Source organism: Mastigoproctus giganteus, chromosome 6 (genome assembly GCF_048544385.1).
Source record: "Mastigoproctus giganteus isolate SK-2022 chromosome 6, ASM4854438v1, whole genome shotgun sequence".
In the NCBI taxonomy this organism is placed as follows: Eukaryota; Metazoa; Arthropoda; class Arachnida; order Uropygi; family Thelyphonidae; genus Mastigoproctus; species Mastigoproctus giganteus.
In genome coordinates, this window is record NC_143580.1 from 181,516,743 (window position 1) to 181,541,757 (window position 25,015).

At 34.6% G+C, this 25,015-nt stretch overlaps 1 protein-coding gene across 1 annotated transcript in view; it reads left to right on the forward strand.

Annotated features, from left to right (window-relative positions):
• Positions 1-338: 338 nt before the first annotated feature.
• The window catches only part of LOC150084791 (uncharacterized), a 129,429-nt gene continuing 104,752 nt past the window's right edge, over positions 339-25,015 (forward strand). The window contains exons 1-4 of the mRNA XM_090376355.1: positions 339-528; positions 9,790-9,907; positions 16,194-16,305; positions 18,005-18,130. Of these exons, the coding sequence (XP_090232481.1) occupies positions 351-528; positions 9,790-9,907; positions 16,194-16,305; positions 18,005-18,130 (534 nt within the window). The 5' untranslated portion in view covers positions 339-350. The remainder of the gene's footprint in view (positions 529-9,789; positions 9,908-16,193; positions 16,306-18,004; positions 18,131-25,015) is intronic.

Consider the following 25,015-nt stretch of genomic DNA (forward strand, 5'->3'; position numbering starts at 1 on the left):
TCTGGATGAGTATCTTATTCCTGTACTCTATTGGAGTTTCTACTCCAGACAAGAATTATTAATAACTTCGGTTTGCGCAAAATCTGGATTCAGAAATTTATGATTTGTTAATACAGCTGAAATTGTTTTAGAAAGTAAAGCGATAGTTTTTTATTGAATTGTTATTTATTTTTATATAATTCTTTTTTTCTTTTTTTTTTGGAAAACTTGTTCGTAGTTAAAGTAACATCACATTCCACAAGATTCATTTTTTTTTTGCGACTGAACGGGTTGAATGTAAGGTAATGCAGATCTGTGGGCTTGGATTTAGTAAATTATCATTAGAATACTAGAGGAGATTAATATTTGTTATGGATGAAAGCAATTTGGAAAAAGACAATCAAGAAAAAGTGGACTTTCCGTACGAATCAAATCAGATTATGAGAAAAGTTACTTCAGAAAGACGAGAATCGGATAATAAAGATGTAGCCAAAGTGCTTGTGATATATACAGGTGGAACCATAGGTATGGTTCGCACGCCTAAAGGAGGTAAGTACCAATCACCCCTGAAGTCAACTGTATGGAATTTGTTTAATAATTTCAGGCTTTGCTGTTGATTATTTCTATACAAATGAAAGTGAATTGTAATGTTGTAGACATTAACTGGGAGTGACACGCTTAGAAAGTTTTTGTCTAATTCAGTAGGTATGCAGCTGCGATGCGGCTACATTTTGACGCTGTTAGGAGGTTGGCGTGGAATTCAGTAAATTTTGTAGGGCATAATAAAACAATTTTCTCGAGTACAGTACAAATTTTTTTTTTAATCTTAAAAAAACATGAAAATTATTGATAAAAATATAATATAATTTAAAAATGTTTTAATTTTTATAAAATAAATATTTTCTTTATTTTATTTGTGTTTTTTCAAATTACAAGCTAACTTTACTTCCCCGTCCAGCTGTGTTTCCTGCCAGCATTACAAGAAAATTTTTGAAAAATATTTTCAAACTGTGCTAGAAAACTCGACTTACCTTTTAACATTTGCTTTAAATTTGCGATGACTGTGATAGGTGAAGGAAGTTTTTTTTATAAATAAGTATCTTCTATATTTTAGTATTGTATTTTCAAATTCACCATGGAAAAAGTTTCACCGGTCGACCTCATTGCTGTCTAGTGCAAAGAATACTTCTGAAAAACATTTTCATAAAGTGGCAATAAAACTCATCTTACCTTATAACAGCTGTTATTATTACACAGTGACTATCACGGGTGAAGGGAAAGCTTTTATAAAGAATTACCATAACTTATTGCAGACAATAATTTTAAGGGTAAGAAAGTTTTAACGATTGTTTGTTTCATTAATATAGAGATTGAACATCAAAAAAATAAACTGTTTTACTCGACACTGTGTGTTAGCATAATTAAAAACATACATTTCAAGACATACATATCAAAACATACATACATACAAACAAACATACATTTTAAAAACATACTATAATAAGATACAAGTGCTTGCACTTGTATCTTATTATAGGGTTGTGTGTTATCGGTTTCTTCCATATTCCAGTGTGTTGGTTGATGGAACAGACTTCCATCCCTTGTTGTGGAAGTTGATAGCCTAAATAAATTTAAGGCTCAGCTGGACAGGTATTTCGAACGAATGGAGGGGTGAAGTGGAAGTTTTTTTTTGGCTGATGCTGCATAAGCTTGCTTTCTTGCATTATATGCCTCTACCAATGCTAATATCAAGATCCATTTCAGCAGTTTAATACATATGTGGTAAAGTCAATGATGATGCAAGTTTTTGAGAAGAAACACATAAAATGATATTTACTGTTAACACTTAAGTTACTGTGTGAAGGACAGTCTTCCAGCAATATTTAAAATCATGATTAGTAATTGCACCCGCAGGGCTGGTGCTCTCAGTGCCTCCTAACTTATCCTAATTCATATTTTTGATTCAACATTAGCATTAGCAGAGGCATATGATGCAAGAAAGCAAGCTTATACAGCATTAGCAGAGGCATATGATGCAAGAAAGCAAGCTTATACAGCATCAGCCAAAAAAAAAAAAAAAAAAAGTTTGTTGATTGCTGGAAGTTTTGTTCCAGCAATCAACTACCCGGTGGCTAAAGGCAAATTTCTGTGCAGTTATCAACTTCCATCTGTTGTTGTGGAAGTTGATAACTTAAATAAATTCAAGGAAGAACTAGTCAAACTATTGGAGGGATTGGATAGGTCAAATGGGAAGTTTTTTTTTTTTTTTTTTAGCTGATGCTCTATAAGTTTGCTTTCTTGTATCGTATGTCACTGCTAATGCTAATTATTTTTGTATTATTTCCAATTCTAGAGTTCCTGTTCATTGTGTAATTGTTCAGTTATTTTATGTTTAATCACCTACATTAATTCTTTTAGAATACTTCATGTTGCCATGCATTTTGTAAAAGAATTACTATAGGTGATTTTAGTGTTGAGAGTAAAACACAGTCATTAGTTTGCTACTGAATGTACAGATTATAAACTAAAGAGTAGCACTGGGGGGGGAGAACAGGTGAGTCAGTTACACTGGACCTGAACATTGGGTAAAGGGTCTGGACTGCGCTATGAGTTACAAAAAAGAGGAATTGGTGGAGGAAGATAGGCTCAGTGAGGCTGTGTGTTTTTTGGACTCATTGCTGGTTTTTGATACCCCCATGATGATCATTCTTCTATTGCCAAACAACACTAGAAAATGGATTTTAGAGCATTTTCTTCAAACATGCATATGATATACATGTAAATTGTTTGAACAATCATAACTAAAGGATATAACGAAAAATCATTATATCCTCAGTAAAGAATAAAATTCATTTGAAAGATCTGTCCTGAACATGGGCTGTGTAACGATAAGTATTTTACAGTATAGCACTTGAGCAAAAATTAGTGCCATTCTTTTCCTGTTTAACTTACAAACACTGTTTCTTCATTTTACTGTAACAAAATATAATGCAATTGTTATTTTGGAGAATAGTAAAAAATCTAAGCACTTCAATGAGCATAAAATGAGATCTGTCTTTAATTTCTAGAAATAATACAAATAATTCTCAGTTGTTTTGTGGTGTCACTCCTTGTTTGACTTCAGTGAATGAATTATTGCCCTTATTACAGTGTACGAAGTTGAAATATAATAAAAACTGCAATTCATTCTGAATCAGTGGTATAGTAAGTACTACAAAATATCAGAAAATTATTCATATAACTTCAAGAACAAACAGCTCTCTCTCTCTCCTTCTCTCCCCCCCCCACGCCTCTTAGGTTGAAGTGCTTAGATTTTTCACTATTTTCGATTTAAATTGTTGCCAATGTGCACACCATGTTTCTGAAAGAACAATTTAGTTGCTATTTTTCAAGAGAAGCATTTCTTCAAAATTCATAGCCATGTTTATTTAGAAATTAAGATGTTGGAAACAAACAAATCTTTATTTCTTGTTCAATGTAAGTGAAATGCTGACATTTTGTATCAATGTTGAGAATCAAATGACAAAATTATTTGACAGCACTTTTTTCCCCAGAAACTTAAAAGCTCTATACCATCTCTGAATAGATTACCAAGAACACCTGTTATGATATTACAAAGAAAAAATAATTAATGCATAAAGTTTTTAATTGAAAATTGTCCTCCACTTCACTGATGGCATTATGAAATTATTACACCCACTGAAGTATTAGAAAATAACTGGCTTCGAAGAACAGTATATATGCATTAAGTTCTATTTAAAATTAAGCAAAACTGCTATGGAAACCAATAACATTAAAACCTGTTGTTGGAAAAGGAAACAGTGAGCAAATATAAATATTTGAATGGTTTTCAAAGTGCAAAAGAGTAACGACTTCTGTTGATCATTCTGAACATTGAGGACTTCCATCCTCAAGCAAAACAAAGTGAAATGGGATCATTATTAAAAATGGTTATGTTTATTAAAGATGTATAAATATTTCTAGTGGCAAAAAAGCTTATAGAGCATCAGCCAAAAAAAAAAAAAACAAAAAAAAAACCTACCCACCTCACCAGGCAGTCTACTCCAAGAATTTGTGTAGTTTTCCCTTGAATTTATGCAAACTACCCACTTCCAAAACAGTAGATGGAAGTTTGTTTCAACAAACAACCACCCTCTACCCGAAGGCAAACTTCCGTACATCTAGTGTGCAGCCACCTTCCTCAGTTTGAATTTATGACCCTCATGTGTAGTCTCAGTAAGAAGAAGAATGTCATCAACGTTGAGCTTACTTAATCCATTCAAGACCCTGTATGCCTCAATCAGATCTCCTTGCAGGTGCCTAGTCTCCAGATGCTGCAGTTTGCAGAACTGAAGCCTTTATTGGTAAGAGCATCCTTTTGTTCCCTTCACCAATCTCTTTTCCCTTCTCTATATGCTTTCTAGCACATCTATATCTTTCCTAAAATGAAACCTCTAGACCTGTATACAGTACTCAAGATGTGGCCTATTCATGGCCTTGTACAAAGGGATAATTAGCATTAGTATTAGTAGAGGCACATGATGCAGGAAAGCAAGCTTGTGCAGCATTAGCCAAAAAAAAAAAAAAAAAAAAGCTCTGATTTCACCACTCCATTCGTTCCAAATACCTGCCCAGCTCAGCCTTAAATTTATTTAGGCTATCAACTTCCACAACAAAAGATGGAAGTCTGTTCCACCAATCAACTACCTGCTGGCTAAAGGCAAACTTCCGCACATCTATCCTAAAACTGTCTTTCCTCAGTTTGAATTTATGCCCTCTTAGGTGATTATTCTGAGCAAGAGGAAGAATCCCATCAGCATTGAGTATGCTCAAACCATTCAAGACTTTATACACCTCAATTAGATCACCTCGCAGGTGTCTACTCCCCAAACACTATAATCTGCAAAAATTAAGCCTTTCTTCGTAAGAGGAAACCCTTTGTTCGATTCACTAATCTTGTTGCCCTTCTCTGTACTCGTTCCAACAGCTCTACATCCTTCTTAAAATGATACCTATAGACCTGTATACAGTTCCCAAGGTGTGGCCTTATACAAGGGGATAATCACCTCCTTATCCCTGCTAGAAAAATTCCTGTATATCATTGACAAGACACCATGAGCTACTCTTGTAGACCATCTGCACTGCTCAGAAAACTTCTTATCTGCCTCACAATTACCCCCAGGTCCTTTTCATTCTGTACCACTGTCAGTGTAGTACCCAGAGTTGATACGTTACTCTGAGGTTACTGCTTCCCATATGTAGTACTTTACATTTGTCGATGTTAAACTTCATTTCCCACCTCTCAGTCCATCTGCTCAACTTTTCTAGATCCTGTGCAGCAGCATACTGTCATTAATAACTCTGCCAACCTTCGTATCATCTGCAAACTTGGACATTAAGCTTGATATACCATCATCAATATCATTTATAAATACCGAAAACAACAATGTGCCCAACACTGAAATCTGGGGACTCCACTAATAACATTAGTCCACGAAGAGCAGCATCCATTGATTACCACACTCTGTCTTCTCCCACTCAACCATCCCTTTATGCATAGCAGCAATTTGTCTCCAATGCTGCACTGCTGCAATTTTTGCAGCAGTCTTCCATGTGCAACGGTATCAAAAGCCTTTCTAAGATCCCAATATATGATATCAAAGTTATTCCCTGCATCCAGTTGCTTTGTGACCACATCATAGTATCCAATCGAATTGGTCTGATAAGACTTCCCCTTGTCTTGTCTGAACCATGCTGTGTCCGAGTTATAACTGAAGTCTTGTCTAGATGATCCTGCAGCTCTTCTTGAATCAGTGCTTCCATTAATTTTCCTGGACAGAAGTTAAACTAACAGGTCTATAATTACTTGTGTCGCCCTTTGATCCTCGTTTGTGAATTGGGGTCATATTTGCACATCTCCAGTCCATGGGTACCTTCCCTGATTCCAAGGAAGCTCTCATAATTATGGCTAAGGGTTTGCTTACTTCCTTTGCTGCCTCCTTTAATATAACTGGATAGAACAAATCCACCCCAGGTGCCTTTCTTATGTTTATCTTCAACAATTTCTCCTCCACTTTCCTCTCAATTATTATAAAATCATCTAGCTCACTGCCAGAGTTTAGTTCACCTCTGGCATTCCCCTCCCTGAATAACTCATGTGTGAATGTAGATGCTTGTTTGTTATTTGGTTTTTAGGAGCATTAGCAACTAAGGCCATATTGCTCCGGGAAATGCGGTGGTCATTCCCTGACCTTTCCACATCCTCCATATTTGGTGGTCACGGGCTCAAACCCCGGTCTAATCAAGAAGTGTGCTACGCACTGCTGCTCCTGCCCACCTGGCTACGGAGGTGCCTAATGTAGGTGAAAAATACTCATTGTTTGTTAACCACCTGAGCAGGATCGTCAACAGTTGAACCATCGATATCCAGAGGACCAATCTGATTCATCCCTTCCTTCTAGAGTTTACATAGGTAAAAACTGTTTGCTATTTTTCTTTGCATCCTTTGCTAAATATTTCTAATAATCTGCCTTTGTTTGTCTAACCTCCTTTGTGACTCGGTTACAGACCAGCTTATATCTATCGTGGGCTTCCATGTCACCCATTAATTGATATGTATCCCATGCATTTTTCTTCTCTGCCACATGTCTCATTAGTTCATCTGACATCCATTTAGGCCTAAACCTTGAACAATAATTCTTATTTAGGATGTAAAGCCTAGTAGCTTCCAAGATTAATTCTTTGAATGCTTCCCATTTTGAATTTGCTGTTGGTAACATCATCAGTTGGTCCCACCGTATAGAATTTAAATACTTTCTCAGACCTCCATAGGCGCCTCCGTAGCCAGGTGGGAAGGAGCAAGCAGTGTGTAACACACGCTTCTTGATTAGACCGGGGTTCGAGCCCGTCACCACCAAATATGGAGGATGCGGAAAGGTCAGGGAATGACCACCGCATATTATCGGAGTAATGTGGCCTTAGTTGCTAATGCTCCTAAAAACCAAATAAATAAATAAATCAGACCTCCATAGTCACCTTTACGAAACCAAAAACCGTTCCCTTTACCATTGATGGTAGCTACCTCTTTGAGTAAATCCCACTTCAGCACTCTGTGATCACTGCCACCTAGTGGTTCCTTTATCTGCAAATTCCTAATGCATGAAGAAACACAACTGATAATCAGATCAAGAGCATTACTCCCTCTAGTTGCCTTCCAAACATGCTGATGTAGAAAACAATCATCCAATAAATCCACAAAAGCATTGCTAGTGTATGAGTGATCAACCCACAAATTCCAGTCATTATCCGGGAAATTAAAATCCCCCATTATAAGACTCTGATTTACTGGCACCCTCTATTTCCCTGTACAGTTTTTTATTATACTCATCAGAGTCATTAGGCCTATAACAAACCTACTCTCAATTTTGATTTCCCAGTGCTTACGTCACACCAAACTGACTCGACACTGCATTATCCAGCTATGTCGACTGGCTGTACCTCCTTGGATTTTCTGTTTCTTAACTAATAGCATAACCCCTTCTCCTTTCCTATCCTGTCTATCCTTCCTGTACACATTGTACTCCCCAAATTCCAGTTCTGCATTCCTTATATATGTCTGACACCACATCTCTGATATCCCAACATTATCAGCTTTTGATGTTTTGACCAACACCTCAAATTAATCAAATTTATTTACCAAACTACTAGCATTGGTGTACACACAAGTATACATGCACCTGTTCCTAGCTACCCTAATACAACCCATGTGTTTACTTGTACCACAATGACTCCCAGCAGTCTCTGAAATCATTTGCATCTTGTTTTCCAGGCTCCTGCTCATTCCAATAGAAGCAGTGGAAGAATGACTTTCACCTCTGCCAGTGGCTGCTGTTAATCTATTAGTCCGTGTATCCTCCCAATCTAGCAGTTTTCTGACAGGCCTAACACTGCCTCCAGATAAGGAGGATAATCTCCTCCTTATCCCTGCTAGCAAAGTTTCTGTATATAATTGACAAAACACAATGTTTGTGTTTATTAAAGAACTTGTTCACTTGCTATCTGTGATTTGGCTAATGATGTTGGAATCTTATTTTATCCAAGCCAAAGGATTTTGACATGATTTGAATATGCAACAGATTACTACCAAAAGATTTTAAGAAACAGTTCAAAGAGGAAATTTCTTTTATAAGGTCATGAAGAGCATGACGAAACCTAAAACATGGGGTTTATGGGTACAATCTTGAAACAGAACATTATTATTATTATGTCTAAGGTGGCACTTAGACTTCCGTCTATCTCCACCTGATAAAGTTGACTTTGTGCAGAACCTCTGCAAAATAGACCTGTATGGAAGGTCTCTTTGCCATCAGGGAGAAGCTGTCACCTGCACAGCCGCTCCCTGTTGGCGAATTACCCTAATGGCCGCCCATATTCACTTGATGCTGGGCCTGGTCTTCTATTTTAAGTGCCTCATGCACAAAAATCCCGCACCCACCGGAAGTAGTGCTATACCGGTGGGTGCCAGCAATCCCGCTCCCAGGCTGCCCACACCTGAGAGCCAGCAAAAAAAAAAAAAAGAAAAAGAAATAAATAAAATACATATATACACACACATAATATAAACAAACTAAAAAAAAAAAAAAAAACACAAATAATCAAAATGTATATAACCAAATCTTAATTAGTAATCATTAGATTATTCCAATGTCTTCTCCGTTGAAAAACAGTTACACAGAACTCTTGCAGTGCTTGAAATTTATTCTGATTAGGAATAAGATCACTTTCACAGCCTCTAACTAAATTTCCAATCTTCACTTTTTGCCTTTCTCTAAGTTGAACATACAAACTACAATCATATAATAAATGACTCCAAGTCTCAGGTTGACCGCAAGTGCATAAAGGAGAGCTGACTAGACCAAAGTAATGTAGTTTAAAATTTAATGGGCCATGGCCAGTTAAAATCAACGATGTTACCATAGAAAGAAAAAACCATTTGTTGTTACTATCATAAGTAAATTTAACTGTTGGAATAAACAATCTAGTCACCTCCCCAGTTGCACTAAGATCCCATCTCTGTTGCCACTTAAAAACATGGGGTTTATGGGTACAATCTTGAAACAGAACAGGTGTCTTCACAATGGAACAGTCCAAAATCACTGAAAAATTGTCTGCCCTAAGAAAGATAGAAGTTTGATCCAGAATAAGAGTATGCTGTAGAGCATAAGTGTTCTGCAGAGTCTATGGATGATCTGGCAAGATCTGAAAAATGGCAGACTGATTGCTTCATAAAAATAATGCTTCTACTCATTTTGCTTGGATTGTGCAGGAACATCTAGTCAAAATCTGATTTACCATTGTAATTCCCTCTCCCCCCACACACACTCTCTACTCCCCGATCTAGATCCAGATGATTTTTTTTTTTTTTTTTTTTTTAAATCAGAACTGAAATTCACACTGAGAAGGACATTTGATAAAGTCAATGTGATCCAACAACAGGGGCAGACTATTTACCCAGGGCTTGCCTTCAACGGTGGCAGAATCATCGATCTACTGTATAAAGTTGACTTACTGCATTATCAAAAAAGAAAAACTTTGTTGGTGGTGACAGCATGAAACAGCTGCTAAATGTGATAAGTACAATGGAAAAACATAGCCTGGGAACTTTTTTGATCATACTCCATATTTATAATTGTTTTAAAATAATTTTATCCTGGAAATGTACCAAATAATACTAATAGTAAATTTTACTAATTAAAATATACAGAATCAATTTTAAGTTCATTTATGTGTATAAATTTTTACTCAAAACAGTATATGCACCTGAGCCAGGAATTATGGAGAAAAAATTGAGAACATTTCCACAACTTCATGATCAAGAATATGCAAAAACATATGTTTCAGCTGATATAAATTCACCACTTATTTTGCCGTAAGTATATTGGCGATATTGCTTTTATGGATTCAGTTTTAAAATTTGATACCATTATGAAGTTATTGGTAAGAAACACATTGCATTGATAGGGAACAACCCTTTAATCTTGTCATTTCTCCCTCCCCCAATATCCATATGGGTTTCCCCTCTTGTGCTTAGCATACCTGTTTATGCTTTCTTTTGTCCCAGATAATAATAAATAAGCACCACAACCTGTATACAGCTTACATCGACTACTGCAAGGCTTTAAAGGCGCCTCCATAGCCAGGTGGGAAGGAGCAGCAGTGCGTAGCACACGCTTCTTGATTAGACTGGGGTTCGAGCCCGTCACCACCAAATATGGAGGATGCGGAAAGGTCAGAGAATGACCACCGCATATCCCGGAGCAATATGACCTTAGTTGCTAATGCTCCTAAAAACAAAAAAAAAAAAAAAAAAAAAAACAAACAGCAAAGCTTTAAATTCCATACTCCATAGCTGGCTGATATAGAAAGTGAAGATTTACAAAGTCAATGCAGCACTGACACACTTCCTAAAAGCAACCATGGTGAAGTGGAGGACCACCATTAAGGTTGAGAACATCACAACCAGACCAACCCCATTAGAAGATTCCACTTTTGACGGAGATCCATTATGGGTCAGTCTTGCACTGAACCCACTGTCCACCGTGCTCAAGAACAAGTATGGATATATCCCAAAAGAAGAAAGAAGAAACCATATATTCTCTTGCCAGATGTACATGGATGACATCAAACTCTTTGCCTCAACTTAGAATCAATGCTAGCAGCTACTGCAGATTACAGAAGAGTTCAGTGCTGACATCAGGATGCAATTTGGCCTAGACAAATGGAAATCCTATGAATTGCATCAAGGAAATTCAGTTCCCCGAAACTACCAGCTGAAGACTGGTGAACAGATTTAAGCCATGACAGAGGGAGAGATCTACAAATATCTGGGGATGATGCAAACTCATCAGTTAGAACATGAGGTTATCAAAGCCTGCCTGATTGAGAAATACCATCAGAGACTTGAGGAGCCTACTGAAATCAAAGCTGAATGGCAAGAACATTGTCACAGCCTTAAACACGTATGCATTCCCAGAAGTAAAGTCTTTACTTCTTGTGAGCACGGACCATCCTGAAATAACTTTGTCTCTTATTAAGAAGTTCAGTCCAAAATATTTTAGTAAATTTGACAGTTGTCTTCAATTTCCTGTCCATTATTGCCTGGTGGTTTAATTTGTGGTGAGTTGATATGCATTGACTTAGCTTTGCTCTTCCTTTTGGCAGTGAGTAGATTATGGAAATTGAATACAGGATTATTTTTAAGAAACCCGTATATATTAACAATTTTAAATCATAATATCGTGTCATAAAATTTAGTCTCATATAATATATTAATTGCATTAATATGATGCGAGTGTCAGGCCAAAGGACTCTCTATAAAAAGGTACGAGTTAAATCTCTTATATTTTTCAAATAGTATTAAAGTAGGAAGGATTGAGCTGTATTGCTCTTATATATTTTGAAATTTCAGCTAGTAGTGTAATTAAAATATTAGTGTACTGATTTATAAATTTGAAGTATCTCTCTTCTTCTTCCCCATCACCAAAGGCTAACTATCAAAAATTGGCAAAAACAGTGCCATTATCCCTGCATAGGGAGATTGATGACAGGAATTATAAAATTTAATGCTCTCTTCACGGGACATTGATATGTTGGATACAAAGCATCAAAATTTGTTGGAATAGGTAAGGAGGTTGGGGGATGCCCTACATAAAGTTGCATAATTAAATTAGGTATTATTTCAATAAGCACACATCAGAGTTTATTAACAGATCATCTGGTAATATCATAACGTGAGTTTGATATTGGCAAACATGCTGCTTTGGGAAGTTGACATTATTTTGCTGCTTTAGAAAATAATTTTTTTGTTAGCTATGTGAATTTATGTAGAGCATCATGGTTTATGAGACCAAAATATAGGTACTGAAGAAGGAGAACATTAGAGGAATTGAAACTTATCAGATGTAGGTGTGAAGGAGGTTTGAAAGGGTGAAATTGACAGATAGGGTTAGAAATTAAGAAGTATTGAGGAGAATAGCAGAAAATCAAAGTATGATAAAGATTATAAGGAAAATTGATTGGACATATATTGAGGGGAGAGAGTTTGTAAAGGGATATAATTGAAGGAAAAGTGTTGGGTAAGAGACAGAGGAAAATTGGAATGTTGGATGACTTGATAGAGGCTGATAGGTATAGGAGGCTGAAGATGTCTAGAGATGGGGAGGGTGTGATTGAGTTCTGGCTGTCGTGTACCTGCCCTGTGGCGGAGAATTTATAATGATGATGTGCGTTTAAAGTATGGAACTCTACCCATTGATTAACACTCAAATACCATGAGCAATTTGATGGTTGTTTATAAAGTACTGCAGTCAGGCTCACTATAGATCCTGAAATAAATATTGCATAATTAGACAATAAGACATTCAAAGCAAGACCAGAGGATTTTCACTGTACCAGAAGAAAGCAGTTTGTTATTAAACTCAATTTTTCTGATTGCACAAGATTTTGAAATAGTAAACTTTTTCACTCCCCTCAGAATGTTTAAAGAGTTCTCTTTAACAATAATAATTCTCTTTAACAAACTCAGTTTGCGCAAAACGTTCGAGTGGCCATGGGATTCCCAACTGCAATATAGGTGTGGGGAATCTAGGTCCCCAGACGTTTTTGATATGAAGCTATTAAGGAGTATTGTGTATGTAATAAATTCAGTTAATAACATTTTTAAAAGTTTAATTAATAATTCTTTAGTCCAAAATTTTCTTTATACAAATTTAAAATACGTGCATTACATTTGACAACTGTGTGCCATTTTTCTTACTTAAAACTATGGTGGCCATTGCAGTAATCAACTAGTCTTATATATTAATAAATTTTATTCATTTTAAACATGTAAAGTTAAGTGTACATTGTTTCCTATTTTTTGATTTTTTTAAAGTCATGAAATCAGTCCTATATTCTGTCTTTATTATAAATCTATGAAAAATGATGGCATATCTTATTCTCAAAGACCTATTGATATCTGGGCAACTCTCTTAGTAGTTTCCATTTCTGTATGTCATTTGAGAAAAATACACTAAAAACATCTATCTTTTTTATTTTTTTAGGCTATCTACAAGGTGTGGCTATTAAATAATGAGACTGTCTCAATAAAATAAATATAATGAAATATTTTGTACCTTAAAAGTTATCTCCTTTAAAATAATTGCCTTGGACACTGTTCCATACATTTCTTCCAAGCAGAGAAGCATTTCTGGAAGTCATCATCTGTGAGCCCTTTTAATACTTTGGTTGTTTTTTCTTTTTTTTTTTTTCAGTCTTAAATGGATTGAAAATGGGTTCCCTTAAGTACACTTTTCAGTTTGGGGAAGGGAAAGTCACAAGGGTCTAGGTCTGGCAAGTAGGATGCATGCTCTCTCTCTCTCTCTCTCTCTCTCTCTCTCTCTCTCTCTCTCTCTCTCTCTCACACACACACACACACACACACACACACACACACACACACACACACACACACACACACACACACACAGTTTATTACTCAGAAATTGATGAGCAGAGAGCAGTTTGTGTGCTGGAGCATTGTCTTGGTAGAGCATACAACCATTCTTCCACAATTCAGGTCTCTGAATTTTTTCATGCAGCCTTGTGAAAACTTCAATGTAGTATGTTTGATTAACAGTCTGTTTTAGTGGGATGTATTCAGCCATAATAATTCCTTTAATATCAAAGAAAACAAGAAGCATGGTTTCCCTTTTTTGATTTTGATGTTGGGTGATTGCTTTGTCTTTCATTGCACTGTCTTTTAGATTCTGGGTTGTACTGGAACAGCTAACTTTCATCGCAAATAATTAAAGTACTTAGAAAGTCTGGATCTTCTTCAATTTTTTTCCAAAACATATTCACAAATTTAAAGTCTTCTTTTTCTTTAATGTTCATTCAAAATTTTTGGCACCATCTTGGCCCACACTTTTCTCATGCCTAAATTTTCATTATAATTTGTCTGACTGTTTCTTTTTCCATATTGAGTTCTGATGCAGTCATTCTGCTGCTTAAACAACAATCACTTCTAATCAATGTCCTTACCCAGTTAACATTTTCATCAGTTTTCATGGATACTGGTTGGCCTGATTGTTTGTATTGACCTTAAAATAGTGTCTTCTCCATAAACTCGATGTAATAACCCAAAACTTTTAGTTGGTGTTTTCTTTAGTTTTGTTAAAAATTAGAGTTTTCATTCATTGTTCGATTCTTTTGTCTGTAATTTTTTTGGCAAACTGCAAAAACATAAGGTAATGAAAACCTGTCTCACTGCAAAACAAATGAATGCATTGGAATATTAACTGGGTCATCTGGTGAACTGTTATGTCAAGGTCAATTGTTGGGCCTTTGTTTCACAGGTGAGTGACACTTGGTATATAGTGGCTGCACATGCAGTCTGGTATAATAGCCACACCTTGTAGATCCTTAAACATAATCCCTTTTTTCAAGAAACCCTTAATACTTGTTATGAATGTACACAGTAATAAAGTCTGTAGTCCTTCCATTAAAATATTTAAGATATTATTACTGTTTGATTCTAACTTATGTAAATTGCTGCCTTGAAAACATTCAGAGAATTAGTCATTTACTTAATACAGGAATTTGAATTTATTCAAACTACTGATTTCAACAACATAGAGTTCATCCCTCTACTTGAAGTTGTTCTTGATGAGCCTTAAGATTTGGTTAACCACTTTGCTGCTGGCTTTACCAATGACCTCTACAAACCAAAATCAAAAATTACTGGATTGAGTCAGTGTAGATTGGGGAGGGCAGAGACATTTTGGGTTTTCTTCTCACTATGGCTGAATTAGTCAGCCACTAGTGAAGGTTGCTTGGCAGATATATTCTGTCAAATTGGAAGAAAATGGTTCTTAAAGTCAAGCGGTCTTTCCTTAAAGTGGATTAAAAAACGATACACGTGCAACAACACACAGTTAATGTGTTAATAAGAAAATATAGTAATATAAATTAGGTCTCTCTTTATTGCTCAAGATTAGAATTTATTTTCCAAGGTTAGTTCTGGCTCAAGTAGGTTAAGCTGCTTTGAGCCAGAATTTAAATAAATCACCTTCACTCACATCTGTTATACCCAAAGAGGGTACAGGTCATTGTGAACCCTTCCAATCAGCCTTGTATTTACTATTTTCTTCAATGATATCTTACTTCCTGTTAGATTTTATCCCTAGAGAGACTAAGCTCTCTTTCTTTTAATGCTTGCTTTACACCATAGATCCACCTTCCTTCTGCTCTGCCTCTTACTCTATTACTATTTAATTTTGCTTCAAATATCTGTTTGGCTAATCTCCCTTCTTGCATTGTTTCGTCATGCTCATACCATTAACCTTTCTTCAATTACTTTGATTGGATATTTCTGTATAAAAGATTTTTTTTTACTTTCTCATTTGTAGTGGGGTTGTTTTTATTGTTTCCCTCTGTTGGGTCCATTCATTTTTCTTAAAACTATCATTTCTAAAGATCATAATTTTTGATCATTTCCTCTGTTTTTCTCTCCTATCTCAGCCCTATAGGCTTAGAAGTTGTGTTATAAACAAATTTTTTCTTTTAGCAAATTTTTAATTTTCTCCAACTGAATTTGCTTATCTGGCTTCCTATATTTCCTGCTTTACTTATTCCATTTTTTTTTTTTTTCATTTTTTTTTTCATACTTAATCTTAAAGACTACCTAGCTACATGAAATTACTAACTTGTTCCATTTCTGGGTTACATTTTTTTTTTTCATTGAAAGATTGTTATTAAAATTTCTAAATTACTAGTTCCAATTCTGAGTTACATTCATTTTAATTAATGAATGCAATCCAGAATTGTAATATGTTAGTAATTTTGTTCATCCTAGGCACAGATTTTAAGGAAGTTGTAAGGTTACATATGGAAATAAACAGCAGAATAAGTAAAGCAGTAAATATAGTAAGGAGTTAAGCATTTGGAGAAAAAGAGAGATTTGCCAAAAGACAAAATTAGCTAATTATAACATAATTTTAAGCCTATTTTAACTTACGGAGCTGAAAGATGGACAAGAAATAAAGGAAGGGATCAAACATTAGATCTTCAGAAATGAGTCTTGCAGATTTTGCTATATAACATACAGTTCTTTGAATTTTTCATTGTGTATGCTTAATCAGATTTTTCTTAATTAGGAACTAACGTTTTACTCCTAGAGATACTGGAGACCCAAGAAAAGTGGCTTATGAAATATATGAATATCAGCCTTTGTTAGATTCTTCCAATATGACTATGGATGACTGGATTCACATTGCAATGGATATTAAGGTAATATTTTTAATTTTGATTACAATGTCCAGCTGCTTACTAATTATGAAATTTCATTTCTATTTCAATTTTCTTACCATTGTTATTAACTCAGTTATCTCAGGCTGTAGGCTGTTGTTTGTTATGTTATCTTTAAATTACATTGATACTCAAATGTAATTTAATTGTAATCATACAGGGTCTTTAGAAAAAGATGCAGACATCACCATAGAATTACTATGATCTTCCTGGCAGACAGTTGAGTTCTGAATTTTTTTGGTAGTGATGATTCATGGTGTTTCTATTATATGACCTCCTATTTTGTTTCTGGATCTAATAATGAATCCACCATTTCATCACTAATTATAATTCTTGGAAGAAACCCTTGTGGATCTGCATCATGTATATGTCAATTTCCCTCACAAATGTTCAATCCTGAACTATTTCTGAAGAGATGTGAGCCTTCCTGGCATCCACTGAGAACTGACCTTTGGACATGGCCAAGTGTTTGTGGGGGATGGTCAATACCAACCCCCTCAAAAATATTTCATTCTCTGGTAGTCATAGGCACTTTGTTTGCATAACCAGTCTTCAATTTTTTGGCACATATCAGTTGTCACTTCCACTGGTCATTTTAAAGCTGGAATCACCTTCTATAGATTCTTGACCCTATATAAATTGCTTAGATCAAAATCACAATTTTTCTAGTATTCAGAAGCAGCAGCATCATTATATACATTTTTTGTGTATCCACGAATAACTTTTGATCCAGTCCCTTCTTTTGTCAAAAATTTGATGATGGCCCAATTTCACGACATCCATATTTTCCTTTGGGTTGATCAATTTACATCTAGTAGTCTTGTGCTCTTTCTTATATACAAATTTGTGTGTGTGTGTGTGTGTGTGTGTATATATATATATATATATATATATATATATAGTCAGGTAGACAACTTATTGAATGCCCCTCATAACTGCAGTCATGTGAATGCTGATTGATATGAATGATGTAAATAAGCATAGCGACATATTTGGACATTGGTATTTATTGCATGATTTGATTTTTTTAGCATAAATTTTTTAGCATACCACTAACATTTTGTTTTTATTTTAATATTTTTTCCTATCATTTATGCAAATTATGCAATTCAATTAGTGTGATGCAAAGTACAGCTGTATAAGGTGTGGCAATAAAGTTCCTAGACTGGTGCTGTTGCAGCCATGTTTGATGAGTTTGAAAATAAACAGGAGTGGCATGTTGTAGTTCAAACTTTCTCCAACAGATGGTGGTACAGAAATTGTCAGAAGGTTGATAGGGTTCAAGGAACAAACAGTTTCATTCTGTGTTATGATTTTGCGATAAAGCAATGAACAAATATTAAAATTTGCAACAGAAATGTATGAAAACTGTTTATGGTGATGAAACATTAAGTCATACCAGTGTGTTTGAATGGTATAAGAAGTTCAAAGACAGATGGTAGGATTTTTGCAATGACCCAAGAAGTGGGCATCCATCAATCTCTTGAAAGAGACTCTTTCAAGAAGCTTTGTCTTTTCTGAAATGTAGCTTCAGGTTTGGAAGCTGTATATGTGTCTAAATACTCTAACCTAGTCCACTTATGTACCTTGTTATGTATTTTAACATGCATAATTAATTTAAAATTTTATGTTTACCTATTCTTGTAAATTTTTTGATTTTTTTTTTTTTTTTTCTTTTAAGCATTCTTATGAGTCCTTTGATGGATTTGTTGTTCTTCATGGCACTGATACCATGGCATATACAGCTTCTGCATTATCCTTCATGCTTGAAAACCTCGGGAAGACTGTGATTATTACAGGTTCACAGGTATGAGTTAATTCATAGTTAATTTTATTTTAAGAAGCATTCCAAAGAGTTTGACAATTGGAAGAGGTTGAGGGGAACTACCCTTCTGCAGTGCCCCAGATACAGCAGATAGATGTTTTGAAGTAAAAATCTTGAATTGAATTTACTTTTTTTTCTTTTTTATCATTATTATTATGAAAACCTCAAACATGAAAGGGATTAGAACGTATACTTTTTAGTACCATGTATGGGGTGAACAGACAGAAGATCCTTTTTGACATTAGGCTTGAATTTCCGTAGATTGTAATTTTCAAATACATGGGAAGGAAAGTTGTTCCAGAAAACAAAAATAGAAGGGATAAATGAGGAAGATTAAAAAACAGTTGTGCAAGTTTTGGGTTGACCAGTGAATGAATATTTACTGGTGGTTTGGAAGAGAGCAATGGAATTACAGATGTCAGTTCAGAAGAACAGTGCCCATGAATATAACTAAAGAAAAGGCATGCAGCAAAAATGGAATCTGTGATTACCTATTCTTGTAAATTTTTTTTATAAAAGTGGAGAAACTTCTTAAGAAACTGGTCATTAATTAATCTCACTGTACTCTTTTGAATAGAGTCCTAGGAGCTTGGGAGAGGTTTTGGGCATTGCCCCTAGGTGTGAGAACACTGTTTCAAGGCAGGGCAGATTTGATATTTATACAGAGTCAGTAGCTGTTTAGAAAAAAAGTAAGACTGAAGGAAAAAGGAAATCCAGTTTTTTTGATGCAGAGGAAGCAATATTTGTGATGTACTTATGCCAAGAGAAATTAGAAGTCAGAGTAATTCTAATTAGAGATATATGATCATGTTTAGAAATCTGGGTGTCATCAAAGATGAGTGCAGTGGCAGTAGACTCTTTTTTGCAAAGATTATTAAAACTCCTTACTGAAATAAGGCAGTACTGAGTTTTAGAGGGGTTAAAGTTAACTCAATTTTCTTTATCCCTCTTGAATGTCCACTGTCATTTAAAGAATTTTTGGTGGATGTTCAAGAATTTTAGACTATTTGATTAGCGTAAGGTTTTTCAGAGAGGAAGGTGGAATGTAGTCAACAAAACAATGGATAGGATTTCCAGTTAGTAAAAGAAGATCATTAGTATACAAGAGGAAAAGAGTGGGAGAAAGAACTGAACTTTGGGGAACACCAGCATTAGTGGAGTAGTTAGAAGACAGAGCCAGCGAGCGATCGGAGGAAAATCTGGCTGCCTAATTGCAAAAAAGTTAGCAATCAATAAAATGGGAGCTTGTTTATACTGTCTTTATGCTAAACGTGATCATAAGCCGTAGAAATAACAAAGTATTTTATCCATACAATAATAGACATGTAAACATTATAGTATCTTATGTAAGGCATCCCCAGAAAGTCATTTAAACTCCACAGTGATGATTCTACTCTATAAAATGGTCAGAGGTGTATGTAATGTTATATTTGTGCAGTGCATGACCCAATTAGAATATTTTCACTGACATGATCATAAAAAAAATTAGGATTGGAAGATTTTAAAAATTCATCCAAAGAAAAGAGGAATAGAAATTGTGCAGAATCATCTAGTTTTGAATTTGTGTAAGGCAAATGAAATGAGACTGAGTATAACCATGTCTGAGGAGGGGGAGAGAGGGGGGGTCATCTGTAAGTTAAGATTACACATAATACAATTATATATATTATATGTAATAATGTGATATTACATAATAGCATATGTATAGTATGATTATATATAATCGTATTATACATACGATTACACAGCTAAATGACTTAGACATAATATAGTGAGATTAGTTGATATTAATCTTGATTTTTTTTAACCATAGACTTTTAACCATAAACCTCCACACAGATATCATCAGGCAAACATTATAATGTGTTCCAGATGATTGTAATCTGTTGTGATTTTATAACTGAAGACTATTCAAGTGAGTGGATCTGAGAAATGTAGATTTGGATATCTTATAATACGCTTAAACAAGAGGAATATAAGAAATTTCAGTGAGTTATTGAATAGTGTGAATTTTGTTTTTAACAGGAGCAGTAAGGATAACACTTAATACCAAGTTTCAGTTGCTCTTTGGCATCTGTTCAACTAGTGAAGTGGAAATTTCAAAAGCAGTTAGCTGAATAGCAACATTAAAGGACTTCCACAATTTAATGTAATGTATACCTGAATATAACATTGTTTAACCCATATCCTAATGTCAGGTTATAATTTTCAAGCCTAGGTCATAAAAATTACCAAAAATAGTCAAATCAGATTGTCTTATAATGGAAGATTTTAACTTCCCAGATATAGACTGGAACTTGTGGGTTGGTCACTCACACACTAAGAAGACTTGTAGTTTTATTGGATGATTGTTTTCTACAGCAGTATATTCAAGAGGCAACCAGAGGGAGTAATACTCTTGATCTGATTACAGCAGTGATTATTCATGAAATAAGAATCTGCAGACAAAGGAACCATTAGGTGGCAGTGATCACAGTGTACTAATGTTGAATTTACTCAAATATGTAACTACCAATAGGGGTAAAGGGAAGGGTTTTTACTTTTGTAAAGGTGACTACAGTGGTATCAGATAGTTTTTAAATTCTATAGAGTGGTACCAACTGATAATGTTACCAACAGCAAATTCTAAATGGGAAGCATTCAAGGAATTCATCTTGGAAGCTAGGCTTTTTATACTAACTAAGAAGTACCGTTCAAGGTTTAGGCCTAAATGGATGTCAGATGAACTAATGAGACTTGTGGTAGAGAAGAAAAATCCATGGTATGCATATAAATTATCAGGAAACACAGATACCTAAGGTAGATATAAGATAGTCTGTAATCAAGTCACAAAAGAAGTTAGGCAAGCAAAAGTAGATTACGATAAATCTTTGGCAAAGAATGCAAAGAAAAACAGCAAAGACTTCTTTATTTATATAAACTCTAGAAGGAAGAGGATGAAACAGATTGGTCCACTTGATATTGATGGTTCGACTGTCGATGATCCTGCTCAGATAGCTGGACAAACTGAATGAGTATTTTGCATCTACATTCACACAAGAGGAAGTCTGTAGGGAAGTGGAGGCCAGAAGTTTATCAAACTCTAACAGGGGGTTAAAAGATTTTGTAATAACAGAGAGCAAAGTGGAGAAGAAATTGGTGAAGTTAAACATAAGGAAGGTACCTGGGGTGGATGGAATCTATCCAATTATATTAAAGGAGGCAGCAAAGGAAGTGCAGACCCTTAGCCATGTTTATGAGGGCATCCTTGGACTCAGGGGAGGCCCCATGGACTGGAGATGTGCAAATGTATCCCCAATTCACAAAGGGAAATCAAAAGATGACACAAGTAATTACAGACCTGTTAGTTTAACTTCTGTTCTGGGAAAAATAATGGAGTCACTGGTTAAAGAAGCAATGCAGGATCATCTAGACAAGACTGCAGTTATAGTTCAGATACGACATGGGATTGTTAAGGGAAGTCTTGTCTGACCAATTTGTTTGGATACTAAGATGTATGTGGTCACAAAGGAACTGGACAAAAAACAATTTTGATATCATATACTTGGATTTTAGAAAAACGTTTGATACTGTTGCATGTGGAAGACTACTGTACAAGTTGGAGCAGTATGGCATTATGGGGAAGTTGCTACAATGGATAAAAGGATGGTTGAGTGGGAGAAGACACAGTGGTAATCAGTAGACACTGCTCTTCATGTACTAATGTTATTAGTGGAGTTCCCCAGGAGTCCATGTTGGGTTCATTGTTGTTTTCTGTATTTATCAGTGATATTGATGTAGATATATCAATATCATTTGTACTGATATTGTAATGACTGAGTAATTACAATAATATTAATAATGAATTATTAATAATTACAATAATTGTAATAATGTATAAACTTGGACATCAAGATATAAATCTTAATGTCCAAGTTTGCAGACGATACAAAGGTTGGTAGGGTTGTTAATGACAGTAAGGACAGTACATTACTGCAGCAGTGCTTTTTGAGATGGTACGCAATGGTAGCATACCGGCACCTTTATTAACAGTGACATGTGACATTTGGATGTTGTACACTTCGAAATTTGTAATATTCCGTAAATTTTTTTGCATGTTTATCTACTTTTCAAATAAGCTTAAAGTTATTTAACTAAATTTGCATCTAACTGTCTATTGTTAAAGATATCTTCTATATAAAACTTTATAACCATTTTTAGAATTCTAAATTACTCAGTCGGACCTCTGTTTAACGAACTACTTTTAGAGCAAATTTTTTTTTTGGCTCCCCTTGGAAATTACATTTAAAATAGTTTCAGTTGAGCGAAGAAAATTTTCATATAACGAACAGCTTAGGAGAGACTTAATTGTGTACACACTGTTTGGCCTTCAGGCAATTTAGGAAATTAGTGCTGCCACTAAGTAAGAATTGAGAAGGCTAAAAGGATTACCATTCTACAGCTTAGTGGTACCTGGTAAAACCTATCCGACTACCTGTCTCAGATACGGAAAAGTCACGCTGGTCAACAATAAGCAGATAAAGGGGTTCACCTTCTGCAGTGGTGTCCAACCTTTTCTCGTACAAGGGACATATTCAAGTTAGAATTCTTTCGGGTTTCGGGACTGAGTGATTCGAGAAATATTTGTGTTACATTTTCCATATCTTGTTACACATAAAAGAAAGTTTCTGTTTTCATGTTACCATTTTGTATTGCCTGAATATATATAAAAAAATGCAAATTCCCAATACTTATGTGTAACAAATCTATGTCACTAATTTATTTTTTAGAGTTTATTAAAATTATAAAAATATGACTTTCTTTTGTTTTTCAAAACAAAACCTTACTTTTGCCTTTAAATGCTCACTTAATGAGAATTTTTTTTTTTAATTAGCAAAATTTAAAATGCTGTTTCAATTCACTTTCTGCACAGGCCGTAGGTTAGACACTGCTGAGAATCAACTGTAAGCGTCCTGTTCAAGAATTAGGAGAGAGTGATTTACTTTTACCCCGACAAATAATCATCTGTTTTTTCGCGGAAGTGCATTATCCACATTTTTCCGTAAATTTTCCCCATCTCTGTTTGCATGGTCACATTAGCTGGATATCCGAATGACACCGACATTTTGGACAGTTTAAAAAAAAAGAAAGAAATAAAAATTCAAATTTAAGAACTAGTGATAATATCGATGATGAGAGAAGGAAAATGACGACAACGAAACGTAAACATGAAATGTTGGCATTTGGTGAGAATGAATTTAGAAAATTGTCAATTAGGCTTCAGTAAAATGAAAGGGTTACAATTCATCCGTTTCGGGGATATCTAATCGAAAAGACGGCTTTTGGAAAAATTGAAGAGCTATGAAAGCTTTGAATACGATACCAATTTCATTGAATGAATGTGAATTAGGATTTTCACAAATGAATCTGATCGTCAGCCCAACCAGAGCTTCATTGATGACAAAAACAATTTTTTCACTAATATTTCTTAAAAAATTGTAGATCCACCAGTGACACACTTCGATCCAGCAAATATGTCAATTCGTGGCTGCTTCAGAAATGTCGTTCAGCAACAGACACAAACAGTAAGAAGTTGGCATAGTGTGTTGGATGAGAACTCAATAAAAATTTGGAATATTTTATAAGAACTTTATTATGAAATTATTTTACTTATTTTTTTACTTATTACTTATTTTTTATATACTTGAATAATAAATTTATGCTTAGTAAACTGTGTTGATAAACTTAATTTGTTATTCTGATTCCAAAAACATTACTACTAAGTAACAACACCAGGAAATATTTTTTAGAGTACTGTACTTTTCATGTCCTTTTAATTTTAAATTTTTTCTGATAGCAAAGAATGAGTACTGGCACCTGCTTTTTTACAAAAAAAGCACTGGGTAGCAGTAACCCCAGAGAATAATAAAAGAATATTTTATGAAAATGTTTATATTCAAAACAAAATTGAATACAAAGAGTTAAAAAAAAATAAATAAAATAAAATACCTCTCACACAATATAACTATAGAAGATGGAACTTCAGAATTATTGAAATTTATTGAATAAATTTATCAAAAATGAACATTACATTCCATGTTGAATGCAGTCTTCATAAATAACCAAATGTAATATAACTTATTTCTTTGTACATGATAAAATTCACTTGATAACAATTCATGTGGTTTAATTAGTATTATTCATATAACATTAATTTATGAATTATTTTGAAATTTATTGAATAAATTTATCAAAAATGAACATTACATTCCATGTTGAATGCTGTCTTCAGAAATAACCAAATGTAATATAACTTATTTCTTTGTACATGATAAAATTCACTTGATAACAATTCATGTGGTTTAATTAGTATTATTCATATAACATTAATTTATGAATTATTTTGAAATTTGTTAAATTAAATGTGGTTAATTTAGTTGTTTTTATTTCTATTTGAAGTCTCAGATTTGTCAATTCTTCTATTCATTAGTTTTCATTTATAACTTTTGTTTGTGTCTGTTCTATGTATATTTATTATGAAGGAATGTTAGCTGTCATATCATATTTATTTACAAAACGTAAATAAATCATTGTTCATAAATTTATGTTCGTTTCTATTCATAATTTTGAACTTAATATGTACAAAATGATGTACATATTAAGTTCAAAATAATATATACAGGGTGATTCACTACCAGTGCGACAAACTTGCAGGAGGTGTAGGGGACACAAAGACGAATCGGAATCACATAGCATTGCAGGATCCGAAATGCTTTCGTCATGCAGTAGAGGACGTTGAATGGGAGGTCGCGTGAACAGCGATCCCGATGGAAGTCAGCATTTGCGAACCATTTCTGTTGAAGAAACCAAGTAGCAAAAGTCCTCCGG